Genomic DNA, 11,620 nt, shown 5'->3' on the forward strand with positions numbered 1-11,620 from the left:
AATAATGCTCATTTGTTCTTGTATGCTCGACTTCATCGCCAGCTACATACGTAGCCTCCAGCCTGTCTTGTCCTTGACTACTAGGAGCCATATAATAATGCTCATTTGTTCTTGTATGCTCGACTTCATCGCCAGCTACATACGTAGCCTCCAGCCTGTCTTGTCCTTGACCACTAGAAGCCATATAATAATGATCATTTGTGCTTGCATGCTTGACTTCATTGCTAGCTACATACGTAGCTTCCAGCCTGTCTTGTCCTTGACTACTGGGAGAGTTTTGGCCGCATGTTGAGATTCTTGTTGGCTCCGCAGTAGTGCTTTCTGCGTGTAGCACATTCTGATCTTCATTTTGTCCTGGACTTGTTTGCTCCTCTGGATGGTTTGTATGATAAACCGGATTGTTCTCTTCTCTGATTGACTGGGACATTTTTAATTTGAAACTGTTGGCAAGGTCAAAACAAGAACAAGATCTTATTTGGTATAATTAGGTCCAAGAAAAAATGTTACCTGTTTCAGTCCTGAAAAGATTAGGGTGATATCTATATAAGGGTCCAACTTACTCAATACAGTTTAACAAAGTAAAACTTGCATGAGGACAGCCACTTCTAGTCTCAATGTCAATGTTTGAAAACCAATATATTGTACAACGTTTTATCACTTAGGTGTCAGATCAGGGGACTAAAATGTTGATCAGCTCGACAATAAGTCCCTTGCAGGGGTCCACCCCTCAAAAAAAAGTCTAGGGTCAGCAGTTTTTTCTAGGGTCGGTCGGGAAACAGGAAACTCAACATTTTTCTTCTTAGGCTTTAGTGGCCTTGTGGTTAGGGGAGTTGAATCTGAAGGTTTTGAATCCCGGGCAGGCCCCAGTGTTGTGTCCCTGGGGAAGGCACTTTTAAAACACCTTTTTCCTCACTAGACTAAGATGAAAATGACCTACTAGTAGCTTCAGTCAGGGACGTCCTCTCGGCTAGGGATGTAAAACTGGAGTTTCAGTGTTTGAGGAGAGCCATACCTATAATGTTCTACATTTTTTATTTTCGAATTTGCTTGTATCAAAGACGTATTTCAGTCTGTTTTTTTATACTTTATTACTGCCACTGTAACTGTTTTAGATTGACATGAATGCAAGAATTCCAGGCAAAAATGATTCCAGTTAAAAATCAGGAAATGCAGACTAAAAACACAGGATTTTGTTTATCATATTTGTACTGCATTATATAAATTTTATGTGGGAGAAAACAGTTCTGATCCAACTCTTGGTAAGGCAGACTAATTATGGGATTGAGATGTGTTGATTTTATACATGTTTAATGTACTTAAAAGAAAAAAAAAGATTTGATGTAATATATACATGTAGACACCCCAAGGACACTCCCAGCCCAGCATCAACTTTCTTTTGTCAGGACTAGAAGCTAAGACCTTGTTATTTGTTACAGTACTGCAGATTATAATAAAACATGATACTGCAACTTAAGGTAAGGCCACACCAATTTTTGATTTGCCTCTTCATTTTTTTCTGATTTAAAAAAAAGATTCTGGTTCTGAATCAACTAAAAATGCTCATATTTTGCCCCCAAAAGTTGAGGAAAGTCCTTCTCTTCCTACGTAGTTCCTAGAGTTTTTCCATCTATCAATGCAGTGGTTTGATTAAAAGTTCAAAATTCATTGCTTAAATATTAATCCAGCCTTTTGTGTTGACTTCATGGCTCCTTTCGTAGCATTTTAGGCTATAATAGGATTCCTCGACCTGTTTTTATTTTTATTTTTTTCGCCCTGTCGCTTCATATTTTTTATGTTGTCCGAAAAATGTCCCAAAGTGTCTTTTTAGTTGCCCCGGCCTAAAATTTGGTGTTCAGTGGCCGTTGGGACACCGTTAATTTTGAGCCCTGTGTATTAACGTCACATGAGGTACATTCTTCCAACAAAGAAGACATAAATTTCTGACTCAACACTTACCGTCAAATGAAGCCTTGAAAACTGCAAATACTGGCCAAACTGGACCCAGTTGTCTTGGAGACTGTTCCCGGCAAAATTTCTAGTCAGGAGAAACAGGTTTTCTCCAGTCAGCTCTGGGAGTGGTGCGGCGCTCACAGCTCACTGGTAGACTAATAAATACATTAAGAACTGCTGGTAGTGTGATGAAACAATATGCACTTATTGAACTTTTTTTTCTTTCATCTCATCTTGATGAGTTGCTTGGATGTTTATTCATCTTTTTTTTTACACCATAATCCCACACCAATTTATTTCCTTGGTTATTTGACATTTCTTAGCAAAAATTCAGTAACTACAAATCAAACCAATGTGTAGCACCTTTCCTTGGTGCTGAACTCCTGGTTATTCGAAATGAAGTTCCTCGTTTTTTTAATGACAAGAACCAGGAAACTGTATTCGTGTTGCCTAGGCAAAACTTGTAAAATGTGTGCAACATGTCATTCCCTGGTCTAGCTGCTATGTTGGGGTGGGATCCTGGAAGCCAATAGGATGATGGTGTACATAAATGTACAAGGAGCTTTCATCGTTACCAGGAATTTTACAGAAGGTTCATTTTATGTCTAGCTTGTGCCATGTTGGCTCTGAAATGAAAGGAATATGGACAATCTGCTAAGGGAGCTGTTTGGCAGAAAATTTTCATTGGTTTTAGGTTTTGACAGCAAGTAGAAGGTTAAATATGCAGTGATTTTTCTATTTATCATAATTATCATATGAATCATAAAGTAATAAATTCTTAAACTATTTTGTGCTCTGTAGCCATTGTCAGCACGCTGGAATTGGCGTATTTGTTGGATGATTGTTGGTCTACACCCTCTACAAAATTTCTCTGCAAATCAGGCAACATTTTCCTTTCTTAGACTTAAACTTAAAATAAGCGTTGCAATGGGCGATTAGAGGTCATGGATAAACATCATTTCCCAATTTGAAGGGTGCGGAGTCCAATACGTTCTTACCAGGTTTATTTTCGCGCGCTGAGAATTGTCGTAAAATCGCACGGTTCAATTCACAGAATTCATTCAAACGTAAGAAAATACATTTTCTTTAGTTTAAGAGCAGGTACAAAATTTTCATGTGATGGCAGTGCTTAATGCAAAAAACGCATCATGTCCCAGGTCGACATGGTACAGTATTGTCACCAACCCAGAAATTATTTCATCATTAACCACGCATATTCAGTACCCAAAGTCGCATACCAACGGTTTGACCTATACTACATTAGTTCTAGAACACGAGTCGTTTGTCTCTGCTTTCCGCATACATGTTGTACTTCATGTCTTATACAGCTGCTAATCAATTTTATGTTACAAACGTTTACAAAACTATGTTTGTTGTTAGAAATCAAAACTTTAGTCAAAAATACAGTAACCAAGACAGGTGAATAAAGTTTTCAGGTTCTAAGACGACCATTTCCTTGAATTCTTTTCATTCTTTCTCTCCTCCTTTCTCTCCTGCTTAATGCAGACTGGGAGGTGTGTGGGTAGTGAATGTACGGATTCACAAGGACGCGTAGCGGCTGTCGATGGAACTACACCCCGGCGGCAGGTCCCAGCCACGTTTTATATATCAAGTTCAATCGTATACAACAGAAAGAAGCAGAAATATCGAAGTGATGGCGATAAAAGATACCTTATAATATATAATCGTCAAAAGCCTCAGACTGTAACCTCGTCCGGTGATACAATTGAACGACCTGGCAGAAATTGACCATATTTGAACGTCAAAGTACCGCAAACCAACACGTGTATTTTTGTTGACTCAAGTTTATTGCTATCAAGTCCCATATCAAACCTTCTCGTGAATACGACACCCCCGTTCTACATGTTCGAATCGTCCACGATGTCCACCGTTTGTGACGTGTCTCTGTCTCCAAGCGCTGTTTGGAACAACAACGTTCCACTGACCACATTTCCCTGAGAAACGTCGTCACACACAGACGCCATGTGGGAAACTATCACACATATACTGAGCTGTTGCTCTCTTATCAAAACCAATAAAGTCACACCAACTGGAGAAGGAGTAGATGATGGACGGAAGGAGTCACCTGAGCCACAGGACATGTCTATGGACAGGGGGAATGACGGTAAGTGACGCGGACGCCTTTTACGGTGAACCCTCAGGATTCACCTGCCGGAATCTGATATATAGTAAGCCTTGAATTCTGCACCGCCTCTCAACTGCGCTCACTGCGTTACTGAGCAATACGGATGGTAATTTATAATATACAGGATATTTCAGTGTAATACCACTATGATTCTATGAAAGATAAACAAAATAGCTTTTGCCATTCATGTCTTTTTAACTCAATCGGCATACCCAAGTCAACATTGATACCACTCTTCTCTTTGCTTCTCCGTGACCGGCCGTACATTACGATTTATTCCAGAAGTATTCCTCGTGCAAGTCGCACAGGCTCCGCTGTCCCAAGCCATGTCTACCAAGTCGTCGGACGACGTACTAGCCGACCTGCGACAGGCGGGAGTAATTCCCATTAAATGCCAGCCGACCTCCGTGGCCTTTGAGGTGGCGGACCCGAAGACCGCCTCAACGAACAGCGCGCCCCCGCGCCGCCCAGTCAGGCTGGAAAAGTTAGATCGCAAAATGGAGGAGAGGCGGGAGATGGTGAAGAAGAGAATCGCCGAAACCCCCAACGAACTGCGGACGCAGCTGAATGAAGCAGACGAACGGAGACGGGTAAGTTTATCTTCTGATATGTGTTGTAAAAATAACGTAAATAAAAGTACGTGAATGGGTGGAAAAGGAAAGATTGACAGACCAATGCAAGAACAAAAGGAAATGAAAGTTTGAGACAAGTACTCATCATTAATATTCACCTAGGACATCCTTGCCAAGAGATCCCGGAAATTAGCCAACCAGGCTGCTAGGAAGGCGGGAAAGAAGCCGTGTGATGCAAAGTCGACCGCTTTCTTCATCAAGCCGACAATGAGCGAGTCGGATGTGATCACTACACGTGAGAGCAAGAAGAGGAGACGTATGGAGGCCCGCATGGAGAAGCGTCGGGCCCGAGTGGCGAAGAAGACCACAGTGGAGGCGCTGGAGGCACGTCAGGCAGATGCCGCGGACAGACGCCAGGTTCATAATATCTTCTACTACCTGCGAAAGTAACAACCCCTATTATCCTTGTTATAGATCTAGACAAACACAGAACTGACATTACAGTGTTTATCCACAAATCGTTAACTGAATCATATACAGGATAAAAGCGTAAATTTTACATTGATATCTCACTACCAAATCGCTGTGGCTGGCCTATGTGACATGATTGTATTCCTGTTTCTCCTCCGTACAGGAGAAGGTGCGAGCCACCGTGGACAAGGCCAAGCGTTTCGGCCGCCCCGCCAGCCCCCTGTGGATGGAGCCAGCAGGCCGCCCCGCCAGCCCCGTGTGGATGGAGCCAGCAGGTAAACTCGGCAAGGAGGAGCACCGGGAGTCGCACGAGAAGGGAGCGTAAACTGCGTTACGTATACATGTACATACGAGAGACCACAACCATAAACCTGTTCAAATCTGAGACTCTTAAAACAGCAATTTGTAGTCTGAACATAGTAGACTACCTTACTACAGTTTGATTCATACATGCAGTATCTATAGATGGTTTTTGGAACGAACTCAAAGTATATCTTTAAGGGTCACAATTCGAACAGAGCACGCCAAATTAATAACACCAACATGGCCACCAAGGAAAATGTACAGCGGCCGTTTGTTTGTTTATGCTACATTGTTAATGTTTGTTTATACTATATTTTTTAAAAAATGGAAAAAAATATTATTAAAGTTGTTATACATAATATGTTCCAAGGCGACATGTTCTGCCCAGACTTTAATATTTGACCAGGTACCCAGCTGTGTTAACTCCTTCTCACTGACGGGCTTGTTTTACTACAGACCGATTTTGAAAAAAAAATAAAATAAAATAAAAAAGAATTTTTAAAAATGCACCATGTCCCCGGTCAAAAAGTTACAGTATTGTCGCACTCAGAAGTTATTTACTCATTAACCATGCTAAGTTATATTCAGTACCCAAAGGAGCATACCAAAAGTTTGACCTAGTTCTAGAACACGTCATTTGTCTCTGCTCTCAACTATCGACGAAATACATTGTACTTCATGTCTAAAAACAGCTACAATTTTCTGTCACAAACGTTTATAGCACTATGTTTGTTGTTAGAAATCAAAACTTTTGAAATATCTAAGACAGGTGAATAAAGTTTTGAATTTCTGAGACGATCCGTGATTTGTTTGCTTCAATTTGTTAGGGTTACGCCCTCCTGTAATAGCTGGAAATTAGCACTGCATATTCTTCTCACATTCTTCTGTGCACTCGAAATTAGCACTGCATATTTCTTCTTTCATAATTCCGTCCATTCTTTGGTTTCTTTTCATTCTTTCTCTCCTCCTTTCTCTCTTTCTTAATGCGGACTGGGAGGTGTGTGGGTAGTGAATGTACGGATTCACAAGGACGCGTAGCGGCTGTCGATGGAACTACACCCCGGCTGCAGGTCCCAGGCACGTTTATATATCAAGTTCAATCGTATACAACAGAAAAAAAGCAGAGATATCGAAGTGACGGCGATAAAAGATACGTTACAATATGTTATCGTCAAAAGCCAGCCTCAGACTGTATTAAACCTCGTCCGTTGATAGCATAGAATGACCTGGTAGAAATTGACCATATTTGAACGTCGAAGTACCGCAGACCAACACGTGTATATTTGTTGACTCAAGTTTATTGCTATCAAGTCCCGTATTATACCTTCTCGTGAATATGACACCCCCGTTATGCATGTTCGAATCGTCCACGATGTCCACCGTTTGTGACGTCTCTCTGTCTCCAAGCGCTGTTTGGAACAACAACGTTCCACTGACCACATTTCCCTGCTCGTCATCGTCAGAGACAGACGCCATGTGGGAAACTATCACAAGTATACTGAGCTGTTGCGCTCTTATCAAAACCAATAAAGTCACACCAACTGGAGAAGGAGTAGATGATGGACCGAAGGAGTCACCTGAGCCACAGGACATGTCTATGGACAGGGGGAATGACGGTAAGTGACGCGGACGCCTTTTACGGTGAACCCTCCGGATTCACCTGCCGGAATCTGATACTAGTATATAGTAAACCTTGAATTCTGCACCGCCTCTCAACTGCGCTCACTGCGTTACCGAGCAATACGGATGGTAATTTATAATATACAGGATACTTCAGTGTAATATCACTATGTTTCTATGAAAGATAAACAAAATCGCTTTTGCCATTCATGTCTTTTTAAATCAATCGGCATACCCAAGTCAACATTGATACCACTCTTCTCTTTGCTTCTCCGTGACCGACCGTACATTGCGATTTATTCCAGAAGTATTCCTCGTGCAAGTCGCACAGGCTCCGCTGTCCCAAGCCAGGTCTACCAAGTCGTCGGACGACGTACTAGCCGACCTGCGACAGGCGGGAGTAATTCCCATTAAATGCCAGCCGACCTCCGTGGCCTTTGAGGTGTCGGACCCGAAGACCGCCTCAGCGAACAACGCGCCCCCGCGCCGCCCAGTCAGGCTGGAGAAGTTAGATCGCAAAATGGAGGAGAGGCGGGAGATGGTGAAGAAGAGAATCGCCGAGACCCCCAACGAACTGCGGACGCAGTTAAACGAAGCAGACGAGCGAAGACGGGTAAGTTTATCTTCTGATATGTGTTGTGAAAATAACGTAAATAAAAGTACGTGAATGGGTGGAAAGTTAGATGGAAAGATTAACGGACCAATGCAAGAACAAAAGGAAATGAAAGTTTGAGACAAGTACTCATCATTGATATTCACCTAGGACATTCTTGACAAGAGATCCCGGAAATTAGCCAACCAGGCTGCTAGGAAGGCGGGAAAGAAGCCGTGTGATGCAAAGTCGACCGCTTTCTTCATCAAGCCGACAATGAGCGAGTCAGATGTGATCACTACACGAGAGAGCAAGAAGAGGAGACGTATGGAGGCCCGCATGGAGAAGCGTCGGGCCCGAGTGGCGAAGAAGACCACAGTGGAGGCGCTGGAGGCACGTCAGGCAGATGCCGCGGAGAGACGCCAGGTACATAATATCTTCTACTACCTGCGAAAGAAACAACCCCTATTGTATAGACAAACACAGAACTGACATTACAGTGTTTATCCGCAAATCGTTAAACTGAATCATACAGGATAAAAGCGTAAAGAGATGTTCACAATGCAATGTCACTACCAAATCGCTGTGGCTGGCCTATGTGACATGATTGTATGTCTGTTTCTCCTCCATACAGGAGAAGGTGCGAGCCACCGTGGACAAGGCCAAGCGTTTCGGCCGCCCCGCCAGCCCCGTGTGGATGGAGCCTGCAGGTCAACTCGGCAAGGAGGAGCGCCGGGGGACGCACGAGAAGGGACCGTAAACTACGTCACATACGAGAGACCAAAACCACCGACCTGTTTAAATTTGCTGAGACTCTTAAAACAACAATTTGTAGTCTGAACTTAGTAGACTACCTTACTACAGTTTGATTCATACATGCAGTATCTATAGGTGGTTTTTGGAACGAACTCAAAGTATATCTCAAAGTTAAGGGTGACAATTCGAACAGAGCACGCCAAATTAATAACACCAACACCACACCAAGGAAAAATGTACAGCGGCCGGTTCCATAACATAATGTTTGTTTATACTATAAAAAAATGGAAAAAATATTATTAAAGTTGTTATACATAATATGTTCCAAGGCGACATGTTCTGCCCAGACTTTAATATTTGACCAGGTAACTCGATCCTTCTCACTGATGGGCTTCTTTTGCTACAGACCGATTTTGAAAAAAAATATTAAAAAATAAAATAAAAAAGAATTTTAAAAGATGCACCATGTCCCCGGCCAAAAAGTTACAGTATTGTCGCACTCAGAAGTTATTTAGTCATTAACCATGCTAAGTTATATTCAGTACCCAAAGGAGAATACCAAACGTTTGACCTAGTTCTAGAACACGTCATTTGTCTCTGCTCTCAACTATCGACGAAATACATTGTACTTCATGTCTAAAAACAGCTACAATTTTCTGTCACAAACGTTTATAGGACTATGTTTGTTGTTAGAAATCAAAACTTTTGAAATATCCAAGACAGGTGAATAAAGTTTTGAATTTCTGAGACGATCCGTGATTTGTTTGCTTCAATTTGTTAGGGTTACGCCCTCCTGTAATAGCTGGAAATTAGCACTGCATATTCTTCTCACATTCTTCTGTGCACTCGAAATTAGCACTGCATATTTCTTCTTTCATAATTCCGTCCATTCTTTGGTTTCTTTTCATTCTTTCTCTCCTCCTTTCTCTCTTTCTTAATGCGGGCTGGGAGGTGTGTGGGTAGTGAATGTACGGATTCACAAGGACGCGTACCGGCTGTCGATAGAACTGCACCCCAGCTGCAGGTCCTAGTCATGTTTATCAAGCATAGGTATAGAAGTGACGGCAATAAAATATACGATATAATGTATTATCGTCAAAAGCCTAAGACTGTAACTTAGTCCTTTAATAGCATAGAACGACCTGGAAGAAATTGCCATCTTTGAACGCTGAAGTACCGGCAACATGTGTGTATTTGTGCATGTTTAGTATTAAACTTATGACTGGCTCACGTACTTAAACAAGAACCTCCATCAACAATAACCGGCTAACCAAAACAGACACCATGACCATCACTCACATCAAAAGAAAATCACGTCGCCGAGGCGTGTTTTAAACGCTCTTTATTGCGTGCCACTCTATACCGCTATGGGGCGCTTTTGATCCGTAACCAGATCTGCCCCACCCGGAAATGATTTGTCCATCCGGAGTGTACACGTATGACTGAACAGAAGATTTACAACATATTTTCGCACGTGTTGCGTTTCTCAAGAGCTTGAAAGCAACTTTTTCTCTATCCATGGCGTCCAGAGGTGGTAAACATGTGTCTGGCTCAGACGGGAGCGACTTTCTACACCGAGAACGGGTGGCAGACCACTATTTAGCAAGGTGATTGTTGGCGTGGGGGAGGGGGGCGTTGGAATGAATTAGTTTGCCAGCTCAAAGTTACTAACTCCTAGTTTATAACAAGGATTTCGATATAATGGTATGCAAGGGGTTCTTCAAATATTTTTACGGGTTCAATTTTTTCAGGGGGAATCTCCAAACGTCTTCATTGGACACGAAAATAAATACCTCGGATCTGCATACTAGTATAGCGTTACTAGCAGAGAAGACTACTCTGCTATATAAATTTTTGTATCAGCAGTCTGAACTGTGTATGCAGTCGAAATACATGTAAATCACTTGTACTTTTGTTATTAATCTCGAACGTGGCATTAATATAATGTTACTTGCTATGATATAACGAAAGGTCAATTATATATCAAGAAATGATTGTTGCAGCATGGAGGTAGAAATTAGGCCTTCTCTCTTCTACCTCCATGGTTGCAGCAAGGGTGCATCAACTGAACTCCTAACCTTCCACTTCAAGATTTTATTTCGTCAAGTTAAAAAATGTTAAGGAAAATTTAGAACAACAATTCTAAGCCATTTTGTTTCGGAGCTCATATAGGAACCTTGGCAACTATCCAATCACCAGGTCCTAAACAGATATTTATGAGGCTGTATAAGAATGATTATGTGATGGTTTCAAACAGACATTATATATATACAACACATGTAGGATACAACGTTAATGTTTTTGCAATAATGAAAACAAATATTTGAGCTTTTTCATAGCTACCCAGGGAGACATGTCATTCAGCAGTTAGAATAATGCTTGTAGAAAATATCCTCTCAAGTGACAAAAGATATTTTTATTTCTTCTCAGTGCCAGGATGAAGACCACAGCAAAGCAGTGCATGGTGGGACACCTGGTCCTGGTAGCCTTGGTCCTGAGCCACGCAATCCTGGGACAGCTGGGATTCCTCGATCCACCCGCCAAGATCTGGGAGAAGATCTGGATCCTAAGTGCCATTCCCGCCTTGTTTGGGATCCAGTCACTTCCCAGGAGCAAAGTCAACCACATGAACGGCTTTTTCTACGGAGTTGCTGTATTGGGCTTACTTCCACTGTGTTGGGGAGTTGTAGACTTGCTTCCAGAACTTAGAACTGCAACACAGTTCATGTTTGGTTACCCTGCAGCCTATGTATACTACACTGGCATCAGTGTGGGAGCAGTGTTACATGTGCTGGGATTGTACTACAGTAGGAAGTTAGTGGAAGCCTGGACTTCGAAAGGACAGAAGAGACAGTAAATTCTGTTTAGTATCAAAAGATGAAACATCTGTATGATTTTCTTGCCATAATTGCCATAGCAGTTGTTTAATATATAATGTATGTACATGTAAGAGAAACTTCTGGTATTATTATCACATAACAAAGTTGTGAATGACAACAGTAGTTACATAAGAAAAAGTTTTGACAATGCAAAATCTTTCAAAATTTAAACACATCTAGAATGACCACTGTTTGAAAAGATCATAATTCTTTTCTTTAGTCCAACAAACTTGTAACTCCAAACTTAATTTTCACTATTAATATTGGCCACATACAGTATTAGTGTATTAAACCTCTGAGGAAATCTCATTTTGTGATATTACGGACAGGA

At 41.7% G+C, this 11,620-nt stretch overlaps 1 protein-coding gene across 1 annotated transcript; it reads left to right on the forward strand.

Annotated features, from left to right (window-relative positions):
* Nucleotides 1-9,821: 9,821 nt before the first annotated feature.
* LOC109465652 (protein jagunal homolog 1-like) lies at nucleotides 9,822-11,389 on the forward strand. Its single transcript, XM_019763034.1, has 2 exons — nucleotides 9,822-10,017; nucleotides 10,841-11,389. Exons 1-2 carry the CDS (start codon nucleotides 9,929-9,931, stop codon nucleotides 11,265-11,267), a joined length of 516 nt encoding a protein of 171 aa, XP_019618593.1. The 5' UTR covers nucleotides 9,822-9,928; the 3' UTR covers nucleotides 11,268-11,389.
* Nucleotides 11,390-11,620: the final 231 nt, after the last annotated feature.

The sequence above is a fragment of the Branchiostoma belcheri genome, unplaced genomic scaffold (assembly GCF_001625305.1).
Source record: "Branchiostoma belcheri isolate BF01 breed outbred unplaced genomic scaffold, Haploidv18h27 scaffold155, whole genome shotgun sequence".
Taxonomy (NCBI): Eukaryota; Metazoa; Chordata; class Leptocardii; order Amphioxiformes; family Branchiostomatidae; genus Branchiostoma; species Branchiostoma belcheri.

Bases quoted from the DNA above. Each gene is read 5' to 3' on its own strand.
- LOC109465652 (XM_019763034.1), top strand. From the start codon at position 9,929: ATGGCGTCCAGAGGTGGTAAACATGTGTCTGGCTCAGACGGGAGCGAC. The intron at 10,018-10,840 runs GTGATTGTTGGC...ATTTCTTCTCAG, and splicing joins GCAGACCACTATTTAGCAAG to TGCCAGGATGAAGACCACAG.